Below are 17304 nucleotides of genomic sequence, written 5' to 3' on the forward strand. Positions count from 1 at the left end.
TACAAAAGCACAGTTATGAGGGTAGAAGTATAACACATAGCTAATAACAGGGTTCAAGGCAGTTTTAATGGGACTAACTGTCCACAAACTCAGATCTTGGCCTTGGTAAGAATACAGAGAGCAACACATTCTCACACATAAAACTAAAAACTGTCAATTATAAATGAAGTTAAAAATACTTTATTCCAGACTGGGAACTGGGACTGGGAACGTGACAAATGAGGGGCTGAAACATGAGAGGTGAATTCAAATTTAAATGTCCTCCCTCTGTCTCTTACTTCATTCTCTTTTGCACAATTTAAAATTTCATTAAACGTCACAAAGGTATCATTTCCCCGGATCGCATCTTTCTCCATGTAGCCAAGATGAATGTCAGTAGCTATTAAAATCTTGAAAGTGTCCTCATCATCCCTGAAAAAAAAAACAGAAATAATGATGATGGCACCATGACAATAACTACTAATTCAGGAAGACAATCATAAAGGATTGCTTGCATTTGAAACAGTGATTTTCACCCTGAAAGATAACACAATGGTTCATTTATAGGAGGAGATGTACTTCATCCATCACATCAGTGTAGGATCCAGCAGGGTGATGCATGGCAACCATTAAATACGAAAAACAAATACTACACAGCAAATCCGATGGAAAAGTGAGAAATTAGTTTACTGCTTGAATTTAAAGGAAACTGAAGGAAAGCCAGATTGTCAAAGCCCCAAAGTGGAGTTAGTGAGGACATCGGAGTTTAGAAGGATCGGGTTCCCTTTTACTATTGAGAATCATAAGGTTTGTGCAGAGAAATTTTATAATCTTTAATGAGACACTCACAGGCTATTTCCAGATGTCATTCTGAAGTTAAACCGTTTTCAGCCGATGCACATCAAAATACCCACAGCCTAAGCCTAGGGAAAAATGAAGAAAAGCTGTAAATACTGTAAGCAACAAAGCATCAGTCATTTTAAAATCTACATTAAGTTGCAAAACATTGTACACTTCTATTTTTGTCCATGCAAATGAGTATTTTAATTGCTTAACTGCAAAGATGACATGTTTGGATCATTTTAGTTCAATAATACTGTAGAGATGGGTGGAGACATCTAAGAAACATGTCATGATTTACTTATTTATACTACACATGCAAGCAAAAACGGAAACCATTCTGTCAAAAAAACAGAAAGACCAGAAAAGGAACTATTTCTGATGGTACATGAATTGAAAATGACTGGACAATAATAGGTAACAAATATTTGATTAGCTGTTGCAGTATTCATGCTAATGTTTCTAAAACAATACTGTGCAAAAAGGTAGATGTAACAGGTTAATAATGGCATTTAAATCCATTCCTTAGGAAAACTGAATGGATGGCTACGTAAGACCCAATAAAGATTGATTAAATTACCAAGTGTAGCTACCTCATTGTTTTTAACTGCTTGTTGTTTCTTTAAAGGCCGGAACTGCAAGCTCATACGACATTTGTTAAAACTACTTGAAATACTTAATACTTAATAAAAACAAGTTACTGAAAATGAAATAATTATGATATTACATTAACGCAGTCGTAACAGCAAAAATGGCCTATTTACGTATGTAATATGTGTCATTGAACTTCCGACATGAATTAACAGAAATGCATTCAATTAATTCATTATGAATGAATGTTCTGATACCTTTTGTATTTCAGGACAACCTCTGGAATTGTTTTTTCCTAAGTTAAGTCAGTTTCGCTCTCCACGTGAAACCTCACTCCTACGGAAGTAAATGATTGTTTACGAGCCAACAGATCCCTTGTGGGATTTGTAGTTTGTTTAAATTCGAAGGTAGCAACGAAATCTGTAGAGGTGTGCTCAAAAAAGAACTACAATTCCCAGAAACACTTCCGATAGCGACAGAGAAAGGGAGCAATGGATGGCCTGTTTAAAAAAAGAATGAGGCAATATTGGTAAGTGTGTTTAGATTACCCTATCTTTAAGCATTTTTAAGCGTGTTATGAGTGCATCCCAGTTTTAGCTTGAACTGTGGTTTTATTTTAAGCTTCCTGTAGTTAGTAAGCAGCGTTGTGTAATTTGTAGAGTGTAAAACGCAGTCTCTTCATCGTTATTATTAAATGCTTAATTGAATAGATGTATTTAAATTTATTGTGTAATTTTAAATAACTTTTGTACTTCACACATTTCTAATTAACTAAATATCTTGTTTACTAGATTGAATGTTATGTTCACTTGATATGAATCTATTCACTTCTTTAAAAAAAGACAATGGATGCTTTAATATCTTAAGCCAGCAGCCATATCACCCTGCAACTCACAACTGGCAACCCACTGAAGCTAAGCAGGTGTGAGCCTGGTCAGTACCTGGATGGGAGACCTCCTGGGAAAAACTAAGGTTGCTGCTGGAAGAGGTGTTAGTGGGGCCAGCGGGGGGCGCTCACCCTGCGGTCCATGTGGGTCCTAATGCCCCAGTATAGTGACGGGGACACTATACTGCAAACAGGCGCCGTCCTTCGGATGAGACGTAAAACCGAGGTCCTGACTCTCTGTGGTCATTAAAAATCCCAGGGCGCTTCTCGAAAAGAGTAGGGGTGTAACCCCGGTGTCCTGGCCAAATTTCCAATTGGCCCTTACTAATCATGGCCTCCTAATAATCCCCCTCTATGAATTGGCTACATTACTCTGCTCTCCTCCCCACTGATAGCTGATGTGTGGTGAGCGTTCTGGCGCACTATGGCTGCCGTCGCATCATCCAGGTGGATGCTGCACATTGGTGGTGGTGGAGGGGAGTCCCCATTACCTGTAAAGCGCTTTGAGTGGAGTGTCCAGAAAAGCGCTATATAAGTGTAAGCAATTATTATTATTATTATTATCTTATGATGGACTGCCCGTCCAGAATGCCGTCTCTCCTTGCGCCCTGTTCTTCTGGGATGTGCTCCTAGAGGAGTATGGATATTGTTTTAAATTTTGGGACAGATGTTATTACAATCCAAATAATTTTTATCTCGTTTCGGCATATAGCTACCATGTTTTATTGTTTATAATCTGAATTTGCAAATTCAGAAAGACTTCATTTTTGTGGCATTTGAAGAGATTTGACAGGCATCACAATTCTCGAGAGACACGTTGGTTCTTCATGTGTTTTGAGAGGCTACTTGGAAAATTAATTTTTCCCAGACCTCCTGAACAGTTTATAAATCTTCGTCTTGATGACCTACTGTCGCTTATGCTTTTACACTTCAATTTGTATTGTTGCTAGTCAATAATCAATGGCAGTGGATTTAGGGATCTTAAATCGTGATGTCTTAAATGCAACATAATCTGGTCCGACCAAAAACCTGCCGTTAATTCGTTGTAAGGTATTCGGGAGTGGAACTGGGAGGTGCGTCATTTCAAGCAACAATAAATAAAATATCATCTTTATAAAAACGTATTTAAGATCACATTGTTTGAGTTTATTAATGTATGCTTCCATTTAGAAGCTGTGATTGTGTATCACCCTGCAACTCACAACTGAAGCTAAACAGGTGTGAGCCTGGTCAGTACCTGGATGAGAGACCTGCTGGGAAAAAACTAAGGTTGCTGCTGGAAGAGGTGTTAGTGGGGCCAGCGCTCACCTTGCAGCTCATGTGGGTCCTAATGCCCCAGGGTAGTGACGGGGACACTATAATGTAAACAGGCGCCGTCCTTCGGATGAGACGTAAAACTGAGGTCCTGACTCTCTGTGGTCATTAAAAATCCCAGGGCGTTTCTCGAAAAGAGTAGGGGTGTAACCCCGGCGTCCTAGCCAAATTTCCCATTGGCCCTATGGCTGCCGTCGCATCATCCAGGTGGGTGCTGCACATTGGTGGTAGTGGAGGGGAGTCCCCATTACCTGTAAAGCGCTTTGAGTGGAGTTTCCAAAAAAGCGCTATATAAGTGTAAGCAATTATTATGAATTAATTAAGATATCTCCTGCTGTCCATGCTGGTTCTGCATTTCTGTTTTAGAAGAGGATGCCAGTTATACGTCTTAATTTACTACTAGTGTGCACAGTGCAACACACACAACAGTCTTTCTGTTTTGGAATCTATGAATTTTTAGGGCATTCAGAAGCTTCAGTCATTTTTTATAAAAATACAGAACATATGAATCTGACGTGTAAAAATGCTCCTTGATTTTGTTTTTTAAGCCTGAATACCCAGAGCAAACATTGCAGCGATATTTTTATACCTGTGTAGTTAAAAGGTTAGCTGTGCCATGAACACGTATGTAGAAACTTTCATTCATCCTGACGTTCCCTTCAGATAACGCTAGGTGAAACTTCAAGATTCAGAGGAATGAGTGAGGCTTGTGAGGTCTATATTTGTGATTGCTTTACGATCTCTCCTTAGATAGAGGACTTGAGCACTCATTTGAGAAATAGTCTAATTCTGTTTTCATATAAGGGAGACAAATAAGAAATCAAGTTCTTTTGTGTTGTCCAGAGAGGTGGGAGCAAGAGTGTTATACCTGGGCCTACAGAGACAGGCGAAGACAGATGGGGAGTCGTGAGAGAACGGTTATCCCGATGGAATTCCCAGAGGACTTCAATCAGCTGGAACTGCTCGATACACACCGGCACCTCATCCCCAGGGGCACCCTGAGTCTCTGGCCCGAGGAGGAGGAAGAGGAGGAGGAGGAGGAGGAGGAGGGGAGGCGCACAGAGGAGTGGTATCAGGAGCAGGAGCGCAGACTTGAGAGCAGGCCCGCGGAGCTGATGCTCTGGGCTGCCGAGAGGAACCGCGTGAGTGCAGAACCTGTTGTTCCCCGGCGTCCTGGCCACATTTCCCATCAGCCCTTACCAATCATGGCCTCCTAATAATCCCCCTCTATGAATTGGTTTCATTAGCCAGCAGCCATATCACCCTGCAACTCACAACTGGCAACCCACTGAACCTAAGCAGGTGTGAGCCTGGTCAGTACCTGGATGAGAGACCTGCTGTGAAAAAACTAAGGTTGCTGCTGGAAGAGGTGTTAGTGGGGCCAGCAGGGGGCGCTCACCCTGCGGCTCATGTGGGTCCTAATGCCCCAGTGTAGTGACGGGGACACTATACTGTAAACAGGCGCCGTCCTTTGGATGAGACGTAAAACCGAGGTCCTGACTCTCTGTGGTCATTAAAAATCCCAGGGTGTTTCTCGAAAAGAGTAGGGGTGTAACCCCGGCGTCCTGGCCAAATTTCCCATCGGCCTTTATCAATCATGGCCTCCTAACAATCCCCCTCTATAAATTGGCTTCATTACTCATCACTGATCGCTGATGTGTGGTGAGCGTTCTGGCGCACTATGGCTGCCGTCGCATCATCCAGGTGGATGCTGCACATTGGTGGTGGTGGAGCGCTATATAAGTGAAAGCAATAATAATAATTATTATTATTATTATTATTATTATTATTATTATTATTATTATTATTATTATTATTATTATTATTGTTCCGCTGTTTGTCACAGCTTTCAAATCGCCACCCCCCTACCTCACACGGTTCACCCCTCCAGCACCCAAAATCTACACTCATGTCCACCCACACGTTCGAAGCCCGGTGCTGTACGTGAAGGCAGCTGGCCATAGGACAGAAGTAATAAAAAAGGGGGAAATTGCAGTCGCCGTTTTTTTTTTGTCATTTTTGAGTAGCAGGTGGCCTTTGTCTCAGTCCAAACTCATGCAGGACAAAGTCTGGAATGGAATATTTGTGTGTGTGTTTTTTTGCACTATTTAAGCTACAAATTATCAGTGGTGATTATTTCCTTAACTGGATCCATGTATGCAATTCAGAAAATTCAGTAGGCCTAGATTTTAAGCTTTTGATCAACTGAAGAAAGCAGTGACACCTGCTGGGTTGTGGTCTATGAGGTCCTGAGTTGTGTTCTACTGTTACAGGAAACTCAAACAGCCAGTGAATTTATTACAAAGGTTGCATTTGGGGTCTTACTTACAGCTCCGTCTGATGTGTAATATTAAAATACTCTTCAGAGGCTGAATGAATTGTAAAATGCAAATTTGGGTCACTATGAATTACCCTGCTTTTGAATAGTATGTTGTGAATTTAACGTTTTTAAGTCAATAAGGCTGCGTTTGCAAGATCTTTGCAGTGCTATCGATTTTTTTTAAAGTTCATAACCTGAACTTCAGTTTTAAAATGGCAATAATTTTGTAATCTCAGAAATTGCGCTATATTTTCACCAGTACACCTACCATTACTGGTGATTTTCTTGTCTTCTGTATTGACAAGCAGGTTATTAACTAAGTGGACATCTGAGCTGTGTGTTGAATGCCATTTAAGAGGCATTTTGAGTCATTTCACTTGTTGCCTCTGAAAGTTCTGCATTTGTTAAAGCAAAAAAAAACATTTCTGTTGCATAAATTGAAGAACATTTTAATTTTTGTGCTTTTTGTATGATATGTATTCCAAATTTAAAAAGTGTGTAACATCAAATGTTACTAGACCTAACTGTAGGCCTGCTTGTTCACGCACAGCTTTGACTTAAAAATCCATAACAGCAGCTTTGGGCTAAAAGAGCTGTGCTTTAAAATGGAGACATTCAAAGAGGACAGTTTAAGAAAATAAGAATTTCCATGAATTATCTTACTTAAAAGTGATTAAGATAATATATGTCACAGAACCTTGCATTTGCATCTGTTTTGCTCATTATGTTTTATTTGCTTTTCTATGCTGTTTTTTTATTATTGCATTTATTTTTTACATTTTCATTCTTGGTTATTTTCTCCAGACAAGAAGAAATAGGCATAATACAAACAGCACTCTCTGTAGTTCCCAAAGTAATTATGTGTAAACTGTACCCACTTATCCAAGGTTAATATATAAGGAACCACACTCCTCATGACCCTCAGTCCCCCCATGCCCAGATCTTGGTACAAAGCAACTTTTTCCACAGTAAAAAATTGCTGCTTAATTTACTAACTAGGATGCAGATGGAAAAGCTTTATGCATGACAGTGTATTCCAGGAGAGGTGTGAGTTTAAACAAATCATTTTAATCATTAGCTGATTTATTCTTATGAGTTGCCATGAAAGAAAATGAAGTCGAGGGTGACTGTTTTTCACAGTCATTAATTATAATAGGGAGTTATTCGTCAGGCATAATTAAATTGTATATAATCTGATTTCCATAATGTTCCTGGGGATCTGTGCCCAAGCAGAGATCGTCAGTGTCTAGGTCACAAGTGGCTGGTAATTCTCAATGACAATGCAAATGACGAGCTACCAGGGAAACCTGCGAAATGAAATCCAAAATAAGCACATAGCAAATAGGCCAGTTTCCCTCACTGAGTGCATTCTCCAATTAATAATGCAGTTGGTGGAATATATGTACATGTGTTCTGCAAAATGAAAATTCAGCTTTGTGCTCCTATATAAATGTGTGCAAAATGATTAACTGGACTGTTTGTTTACACCATTAATGATATAAAAAGTCAAATCAATACATTTGTTTGTTTTTAATATGCCACTGAAATGTCACGTTACCAGAATCCATAGTCGCTTTTTGAAATCCTAATTAAATAATTGTGACTTACAAGTTTCTAATAACAATAGCAAAGATATGTAAATTTACAAAGATAAAAGCGTGTGTGCCCATCGGCTAAAACCTTTTTACTTTGGCATTTAGAAATGAATGTCAGGGCAGCACCTCCCCATGCTAGTGTCCCGTGTTTTTAAGTAGGTATTGAAAAGCGTTTCTTTATACTTAACTTCTTTGACACAGCCTACTATTAAAATGTTGCCTCTCCAGAGAAACGTGTTCTTTCGGGCAGGGCTTAATTAAATCAGTTAGACGGGCTTTGTGTCCCACGTCCCTGGTGAAAAATCTCATGTTCCCAGCTTCTCTGCCTCTTCAGAATAATTTTCCATTTTCCATCAACATCCAGTTCAGTGAAGTTCCCCTAGTCAAGATGAAAGAAAGAATAATCCCCTAAGTATTTCTTGCTTAAACAAATCAGTAGATGTTCCCCGCAGGATTATTTTGGATTCTTTTTCATTCCTGATTTATTTATTCGCTGTTCTTTTTCCTTTTTCTTAACCAAGCTTGCAACTGTTCAGCGCCTGCTCTTGGCCAGTGCAGAGCTGGGGCGCATTACAGATGATGACGAGTACACCCCACTGCACCGTGCAGCGTACAACGGACACCTGGAGGTCGTGCGGTTGCTGACCCAGCACGGGGCGGACATCCACGCCAGGACGGTGGACGGCTGGACTCCTCTGCACAGCGCCTGTAAGTGGAATAACACCCAGGTGGCCTCCTATCTCCTGCAGCAGGGGGCGGACATCAACGCCCAGACCAACGGCCTGCTCACACCGCTACACCTGGCCTCCGGCAACAGCAGGGCCAAACAGACCCTGGAGCTGCTGCTCATGAGCCGCCACATCAACCCCAAATTAAAGAGCAGTAGTGGTGAGACCGCATTTGACATCGCTCGCAGGACTAGCGCGCTCTACCACCTGTTTGAAATTGTGGAGCCCTGCAATAATATCCTACCGGAATAATGATGGTGGAAGGGAGGATGGGACTGAGGCACATTTGAACTCCTGAAAATGTTCTTTATCCCATGAGTGTCAATGGCATATAAACTCTGGTGGCAGTGTCACATTAAAAAAGTCTCTTATAAGTCTTCATGGATTGGTTTTATTGTTCAGGAAATGCCTCTTTGCACAAAAATACTCCTCAAACCTGAAGTATTCTTTAATTCATTTAGGGAAAAAAAGATTTCATTCTCGGCAATCTGAAAAGGATACTCCAGTCGTTTTGTGAGCGAGCTTTTAGAATTTCTCCCTAAAACCTAAATTGAGGCTTGAACTTGCTGCATCACACAGTAATTGCCTGTGCTTAGTAGAAATCTTAATTGAGCAAAATGTAGTTATAACTGAATGTGTTGTTATTGCACCTTTAACTGGCAAATGTACAGTAAGTGTTTGCAGAGCATTTTCAAGTAACTGGAAAATATTTTGGGGGGGGCAAATATTACTGATTTCTACAATTTACAGATTAAAGGACTGTAGCACAAGGGAAAATAAATGCAAAACAATTGACACATTTTAAATCAATTCCTGTGGCATAATTATTTTGAAAATGACAGAAGGTGGCACACCAGTTTATTAATATGTTTATTAACTAAGCTGTACCTTGTTGGACACTTAGGTTTCATGAACACTAAATTGAGAAACTTCCTTATAAATTGAGACTGGAAAATCCCTGCAGTTTTGCCCGGTCCTGAAACATAACACTTCTTTCCACAACAAAAATCTACCTGGCACAATTCACTGTAATTAGCATTCTTTCTATTATATTGTACTGAATGTCTTTATAATCTAGTCAGTACATGAATGCTGGTGTCTTCCAAGAGCCTCAAAATAAAACCCCAAATTCTCCCTGCACAGGTAAACTAGAATCAGTAGGATTATTTTTGCTTTAAGTAAATAACACTTACTTATTGTATCAAATAACACCAATCCTTTTAGAAAGTACCGTGATTTTATATTGAATCTATAGTTTAATGATAGTATTATAGTTAACAGGGACATTGTAGAGCTTGAATCCACCAGTGTCGTGTCTTACATTAATTTCTGAAAAGGCAGTTTCAGCCTAATTTTATCCCTTTACTGCTGGCAACTTGTAGAATCCGAAATTACTTTTAGGAGGACCATAGTCCCATCTGGGTGACTCCTCTGTGTCCCCAGGTATAACACTAATAAACTCGAGAAGTCTTTCATCCCCTTTGCAATCTCACTCAAAAACCATGTAAAATAACTCTCTTATCTCCTGAAGCACTGTTCTCCTGTATATTTTTTGTTGGTGATGTTTGTCTTTTTCTATTGTATTGATGTGTTGGACACTGCTATAAAACAAATTTCCCCCAGGGATAATAAAGCTTGAAGTGAAACTGAAATAAAAGCTTTATTAATACCAGCAAAAGTTTCAGTATGAGATATGGAATAGAAAATATGTACAGGTAATAAGAACGGCTCTGATGTAAGAGCTTTTATCTGCATCTGGGATACTATACATTATTTTGTAGGTATATATTTGTGAGAAAAGACTTTAAAAGGTTCCTTGCTATCCGAAACACTGACTTTAATCTCAGTACATTATAATTAGACAGTAATAAAAATCCTCATTCCATGAGAATCTAAACAATGACAGCAAAACAAAAGCTCTAAACAGTATGTACTGTAGCAATAATACGGTTTGGTATGTAGGATGAAAGTGTGCTTAAAGCAGAAGCATTCTTTGTCACTTCCTCCCTCGACGTTTGTTCTTTGAGGTGTGCTTTTCCCCCAGATATGGAATGCTTTGACCACCAGTAGCTAAATTACACAAACCCATGTTTCCCACTGGGACAAACAATAGTGAAGTTAATCTCGTTCTACCTTTCCGCAGCACAAACACCATCAGTTGTTTGGTCTTGTTGATTTTAAAAACAGAAATATCCTTATTCAACATCAGACAGTTTATTTGGTTACTACTGATATGTTTTTCTGAAAGAGTATTTCATTTTGTATTTTGTTTTGATATATGAAAGCACGGAGACCAATGGTTCATTGTTCAGATGTGCTGATAAAATTAATGTGCATCAAATCAAGATCTGAACTTATGTGAGGGCAGTGGGGAAGGGGTGTGAGCAAAAGCAGAAACTCTACTACCCTATCCTACATTCATTAGAAACAGCAAACCAGTAGTTTTACTTGAACTTGAACTTTATTGCCATATGTAACCGGTACTGGTACAATGGAATTCTTACTCACAGAAAGTCTCTTGATTGTAAAACAAGTGTAAAAAACAAGACAAAGTGCAAACAGTGCATCAAGACAATGTACAAACAATAGACAATGTGCAAGTAAACATGTAGACAGTTTGAACGTAAACAATACAGACGTGTAAACAATGACTGGAGATGTGCAATAGGAAATAAGAAATCATAAAGAGGTAGATGGTGATGGTGTAGGTGTGGTCCGAGGGGGATGGCTAAAAGTGTTCGCCAGTCTCACTGCTTGTGGATAGAAGCTGTTGAAGAATCTAGTGGTAAGTGTCCGTATGCTCTTATATCTCTTGCCCGAGGGCACTGGGGTGAAGAGCTCATGCCCGGGGTGGTGACTGTCCTCTGTGATGGCCAGAATTCTACCACGGCAGCGGTCCTCATAGAGCTGTTTAATCTCGGTGAGACCGCAGCCGATGATCTTCTGGGCCATATTGACCATTCTCTGCAGTGCCTTTCTTTCTCGCGAAGAGGTGTTGCCATACCACACGGTGATCCCGTTGGTGAGGACGCTCTCGATGGTGCAGCAGTAGAAGTTTACCAACACATGTATTGGCATCCCCCATCGCTTGAGGCACCTCAAGAAATAAAGGCGCTGCTTAGCCTTCATCATGATAGAGTCAGTGTGCACAGTCCAGGTTAGATCTTTAGAGATGTGAATTCCCAAAAACCTAAAGCTGGTGACTGTTTCCACTTCCGTTCCATCAATACTGAGTGGGCTGTGAGTATATATAGTGATATATAGTGTATATATAGTGATATATATATATAAGTAGATAACGACACTATATCCTCTGTTTGGAAATGTTTGGAGACAGAATAGTCTCAAACATCAGACATCACTCTTCAACAGTGCCAGCAAATCTGACAAACTTGAAAAAAGCACCAAAAATGCTAGCAGAAGGTCAGTTGTTATGGTGTAATGTTTAAGTGACACTGTACAAGTCCATGTCTGCAATATTCTGTAGACAGAAAAAAACAGGTGCAACAAATATATATGAGTATGAACTGCTATGTCCGGGTTCATTAGTGTAGAAACTAGAAATACACTTAAACCAAGTCAGATTTATACCCAGGCATCTCTGAAGAACAAGTATGGAAGAGGGATACTGAGGAAATACTTTTTTTTCCTTTATTTAGAGTGCACAAGGATACAAGAGCCTGCTAGAAGATTCTCCACACCTATTTTAGTTTAAAGAATGTTTGGTGTCAGTTTTCACAAGTCAAGACAACAGAGGTTCTTCTCAAAAACCTACTGAAAAAGGAGCACGCACCGAAAGAAAGACAATAAATGTGGGAATTCCTGAAGGAAAATTTAAGTTTAAATTGTAGTTTTATGTGCTGTTCTTTATTTCCATTACTAAGAATTCTGTATTTACAGGGTTACTGAGGTCCATTTAAAACTGATTTTTCTATAAATGCTCGGAATATATCAAAGGCAGAGACATAGAAAACAATAAAAATGCTAAAGAACATTTTTTCTGCATTTTATTGTTGATTTTTATGCAACTCGGTGTGACTAACGGTCATCAAATCTAAGGTGCAGTGATCTGCATACCACCCACTGCTGTGTAAATGACTTTTAGCAGAAAGCCTGCTGTGTAATACAGAGGTCCTAGAAATGTACGTGGGGCTTGTCGTAATATAACAAACTACAACTTAGTGGCATTTAAACAGTAGGTCTTTATATATTTAGGTATGTATGAGGTGCTGGGCCATAAGCGGTTCTTCAGTTTCCGTGAACTAATTTAACTTTGCATTTCAAATTGAATTTAAATGTATCACTTATTACCCTACTATTAATGCCAATTGCAATTTTTTATTTCCACATTCAGCATTTCCATTATTACCCGACCAAGTTTTCTAACCAGAATATAAAGTCAATTAAGCGACTGCTACTACCACCACAATCATTACTGACAGTGTTAGTGCTACTATTATTGTTGCATTCCATTACAATAACATTTTTAAAATTTATTTAGCACAATCATCACACGCTCTATGAACTCTATGTGATTTAATTAAACCATACAATCATACACATCAATTACCAACGTAGCTCATTACTTTTATTTCTTCCTTTCATACAAAACAAAAATAGATCGATTAGTATACTTACTCGTGTGTAGGAACATATTGGCCAGAACAGCAGTTCATATGTAATTGTATAGCATTTTAAGACAACAGAAATGCATCCTACTTTTTTAGTGCATGCAGGTTACACTTATGTCAGTATAGTAAATTCACTTTGTTACGTCATCTCAAAAGATTCGGTAACCATCACAACTGGAAAAAAATAAACAACGTTTGTAAGAAAACAACACCCAATGAAGTTTTTTTCTGTTGATTGTAAGCATTACACCGATGTAAAATAGACGATAAAGATTACAACCGTAATAACATGAAATGTCTTCATGTCAGAGGCGAAAATAATGTAACGGATCACCATAAGGATCAGCGTGAGTACAAAAGCAGGAATATGAACAAAGACGTCGAATATTGGTTTAATCTTTTCGGATATGAATTCTTCTATTTTCTGAATTCTCTAGCGATCATTTATCTATTTCATGCTCTAAAAGAAATGGCTAAACTTTACGTTTGCTGTTTGTACGTCCATACTATAACATCAAAATGCGTCAATTTGTTCATTTCCTGTGACAGCACGCTTTTAAATGGATTTCTGTCCTAAACTACCCGTGAGTTGTTACTAATTGAGTTGTTAACTAATTGAGTAAACAGATACATTACTCAAATTAAATACCAAAGAAAAAGTAAAAACTTTTCGGTTCAGGCTACTAATATAATTTGTACTGCCAGTCCGAATCCAAATCATATTCATTATCTTATTATAGCCATATATCTTTTAATTTAGGTGAAAAACATAATATTTCCTTGTAATATTTGAAGAATGCTTTCGGTGGCAGAATCGAAGATGTACTCCCTCTCTGATTATACATGATTAGCTGCATAAAAAAGGGATTAAAGTGAGTTACATATTCCAGGTACACCACCATTCTTGACCTGTTCTAAAGCTTTTCAATGCTTTATACATTGCATCAAACTGCACTATAGTAACGTTGAGGAAGTAACAAAGAGGGTAATGGAATTTGAGGTGGAAGGTAACAGGGGAAGAGGCAGGCCTAGAAAGAGATGGATAGATTGTGTGAGAAAAGATATGGAGGTATGTGAAGTGAGTGAGGAAGATGTGCTCGACAGAGACAAGTGGAGAAGAGCAACCAAGGCAGCTGACCCCAGGACAGTCTGGGACTAAGGCTGTGAAAAAGAAGAAGATAGTAAATTGCAATACTACATGGGTAGGAATTTCACCATGTGAAATGGGTTAGGGAAATATAACAAAAATGTTTTTGAAGTTCAAGACTTTAGTCATATGGGCAACATGGTGATACTTTCCATGATGCATGTCTGCATCCTGGCTTCCATCAACACAACTGCATTTTAGCTGCTTAACTACAACTTAGAACCATAAATGAAAGAGATTTACTACACCTCATAGTGATATAGGTCACAATTGCTAGCAACCTTTTAGCATGTCATTTTGTTCCTGCTTTCTTGTTCTTCTTCATCTTCATGTAAATAGGTAAGACATTTGTCTGTCACAACATGGATTGGGAAACAGAAGAAGACACAAATGAACACAGGAATGGTCAACCGTCAATGAAAAATCTGTCTGGTGGGTTATTACTGCTTACTCAACAACTGCAAATACGATATGGTTATTTTGACCACTTTTGTTGCCATGAAAGAAAATTCTGCATTTTTCTATTGAATGATAGCTGATTGAAGAGCATAAGAAATGTTACAGGAGAGGAGGACATTTGGCCCATGTAGCTCATTAGGAGATAAGTGATACAAGGATCTCATCCAGCTGCTGTTTCTTGAACAAAGTCAAGGTGTCAGTTTTGACAACATGGCTGAGCTCCAAACTCCCATAATCCTTTGTGTAGAAAAGTGCCTGCTGGCCTCAGCTCTAAACGCACTTCCCTGCAGTTTCCACTTGTGTCCTGGTGCTTCATTTTTCACTGTTGGTTCTGAAGGAATCCAATGGGTTGACTTTTTGAAGCTCAGTATTTCCTATATCTACATATACTGTTTTTATTATCTACATGTAATACTTAGCATTTGTGCACTTATCTACATGAAATACCACATCTTTTTGAATTAATTGCCTTTTAAGTGCTTGATAGTCCTTATATTTTCACTTCTTTTCTTCTACAAGGGACTTGGTTACACAGGACAATTTCCTTAGCCTTCTTTTTTAATTCTGCAATGTTTAGGACATGGGAAATGCAACATAGTTTCTCCATTGCCTACACAATTAGAGTTATACTAACATAGATTAAATAATTGTCATTCTTCTTTCTTATCTTAGACCTTTTTGGCCTAAAGTATTCCTACAGTGCTCTGCATTAAAATAGGTTCTACTGTTTTGCAGTAGTGGTCACTAGAAGAAGTTCTATAAATTATAGATTGATGAACTGAGTTAAGTAATTAAATGCTATTTATATAATCTGTCCCTCTCTCTCTCGCCCACTCTCGGAAAGGGTACAATGGTCTGTATTTTGTTTTTGTGTTCCTTACATTTCACATTGTAACCTCTGTCTTTTTTAGCCTATAAATTTGATGAGTTGTGGAGCACCAACAGAATTTATTCATTAGTTAGAATCTGTGAAAATAAGGAAAGCACTGAGGTATTAGACACGTTATTCTTCTCCCGTTTTGGAGCAGTGAAAGGTAGGATCAAAAGTCAATGTATATATAAACTATCTTCACCTTGGTGACTAATCTTCACTGTGGCATTTTATAGATTTTACCAAATATCTGTAACTTTTTTTACTTAGCTGAGTTCACATTATATATATATTTTTTTGCTATGCTGGTTAAGTGCTACCCAGAACAGCCACAATAGGAAAACAGAACATAATACTGCATCTTGCAATTCATTTAGATTAAGCACCATATTTTGAATGTGTTGCCAGCCCAGATACCACTACTATGTATCTGGTTACCCTAAAATATAAATATATGGTTAATCTAAGGTTTCACCGAAAGGCTCAGATAAAGGGATAAGGTTTAAAGTGATTAAATACTCTTGTGCACATAACACTAGTAGTGATGCCAGGAACAACTTCACCAGCCAAACTGAGTCACAGCACAAAGGGAAGTGGTTAAAAAAACAGTATTATTTTTACTTTACTCTGACTAAAGTAGGACAGATAAATGTTGGCATTTTTCTTTTTACAAAAAAGCTCCCTTTGGGCCCTTATCTTTACTACTTGTCTCTCCCCCAATTCCTTATTAATTGGCCGGATCTAATTATTCTGTTTTTATGGTTGATGTTTTTATTTCCATTCTTTTTTATTACATTTTCCAGCACTGCACCTATTCCAGTGTATCATTGCTTTTTCCATGTGGTTTAATAGTCCTGTGCTGTTGATTGCTACTTGTAATCTGTCAATTTGTCTATAATAATTAAAACCACAGTAGTATTTAGTGTGGTGAAAAACATCAGCTGTATTCTACACAAGCAGTGATTTCAGTGTCTCATCCTTGTATCAAAGAACCATAGTACTAATGTTTTTGTTATAATTATTACAGAATAATAATATTATTAAATATGTATAATGTATATTAGTCTTCAATTTTTATTAAATTAGTATTATGGTAGAAAATAATATTTTTTCTGATTGAAAGTCAGATTTGAGTTTGATGCAACAAAAAATCTCTTTTTGTTATTATGTGAACAAAATTGCTAGTTATTTGACGATGTATCTGCAATGTACATTAACATACAGTTCTCCTGGTTGATGTTTAAGAAGCACATTTATTGGCTTCTTTCAAAACCATTTTCTGTGTTGCAGCTCATAAGAAACCTAAAGGAGTATTTATTTTAACACCCAAAATCTCAGGTAATAATTTTTTTTTTTACTTCTTGTGTTCATTAAATCAGGAAGAAAAATACAATGAACTTTGATGAAAATGAAATACATTAAATTAGTCATTGGATCCAAGGAGTCTTTCTTGGCTTGTGCAGTACACTTAAAGTAAAGATAAACCAAGATCCTACAAAACATATTACTCAAATTACAGCCTCCTTATGTAAATAAAAGTGGAAGGGCAAATAAAGTAGAAACCATTTTGTCCAAAGCAGTAACGTAAGATTTAAAACACACTGTATTAAAAGAAATATGATCTATAATCACTGCCTTTTTAATCCTTTGAACAGATGGCAATTTCAACAGAAAGAAGAAGATGAGGGTTTCCTACTCACAAAAGATCGAAGAAGATGATTATGGCTTTTAAAGAACACTATTTGTTACTATCATACATTTGTCACTAGACTTTCAAGGTAGAGAGGTCTACTTTTTAAATAATATTGCTGGAGAGAAATAAACACTGTCTGAGTTAGTTCTGGCCTCTGTACCTCAAATATGTCTCATGGATATATTTTATTATTACAATGTTTTCGAAGACCAGAAGATTAAAATTAACAAAGATCTCTTGTTTGATTTTT

The 17304-nt window shown here is 38.0% G+C and overlaps 3 protein-coding genes across 6 annotated transcripts in view; 2 read left to right on the forward strand and 1 right to left on the reverse strand.

The window, feature by feature from the left end:
• The window catches only part of mre11a (MRE11 homolog A, double strand break repair nuclease), a 29506-nt gene extending 27723 nt beyond the window's left edge, over positions 1-1783 (reverse strand). The window contains exons 1-3 of one of the 2 annotated variants that reach the window (XM_088639279.1): positions 1668-1783; positions 829-902; positions 279-411 (exon numbers count right to left, since the gene is read on the reverse strand). In XM_088639279.1, coding sequence (XP_088495405.1) covers positions 279-411; positions 829-848 — 153 coding nt within the window. In that variant the 5' untranslated portion in view covers positions 849-902; positions 1668-1783. Of the gene's footprint in view, positions 1-278; positions 412-828; positions 903-1412; positions 1482-1667 lie in introns of those variants that run through there. The other variant, XM_088639280.1, reaches the window with a different exon arrangement.
• A 66-nt stretch (positions 1784-1849) lies between these two features.
• On the forward strand, positions 1850-9931 carry ankrd49 (ankyrin repeat domain 49). Of its 3 annotated transcripts, XM_088639285.1 has the most exons (4): positions 1852-1939; positions 3467-3525; positions 4454-4752; positions 8047-9931. In XM_088639285.1, exons 3-4 carry the CDS (start codon positions 4507-4509, stop codon positions 8503-8505), a joined length of 705 nt encoding a protein of 234 aa, XP_088495411.1. In that variant the 5' UTR covers positions 1852-1939; positions 3467-3525; positions 4454-4506; the 3' UTR covers positions 8506-9931. The 3 variants fall into 3 exon arrangements, with proteins under 3 accessions (XP_088495410.1, XP_088495411.1, XP_088495412.1); XM_088639284.1 differs by lacking the exon at positions 3467-3525 and having other exon boundaries at positions 1850-1939; XM_088639286.1 differs by lacking the exons at positions 1852-1939; positions 3467-3525 and adding an exon at positions 2299-2343.
• Positions 9932-13068: 3137 nt separating this feature from the next.
• LOC148658200 (uncharacterized) lies at positions 13069-17227 on the forward strand. The gene is made up of 5 exons (XM_088639287.1): positions 13069-13231; positions 14371-14463; positions 15402-15524; positions 16652-16699; positions 17017-17227. Exons 1-5 carry the CDS (start codon positions 13174-13176, stop codon positions 17091-17093), a joined length of 399 nt encoding a protein of 132 aa, XP_088495413.1. The 5' UTR covers positions 13069-13173; the 3' UTR covers positions 17094-17227.
• The last annotated feature ends 77 nt before the right edge of the window (positions 17228-17304 follow it).

The sequence above is a fragment of the Lepisosteus platostomus genome, chromosome 7 (genome assembly GCF_059453375.1).
Source record: "Lepisosteus platostomus isolate fLepPlt1 chromosome 7, fLepPlt1.hap1, whole genome shotgun sequence".
NCBI classification, from domain to species: domain Eukaryota; kingdom Metazoa; phylum Chordata; class Actinopteri; order Semionotiformes; family Lepisosteidae; genus Lepisosteus; species Lepisosteus platostomus.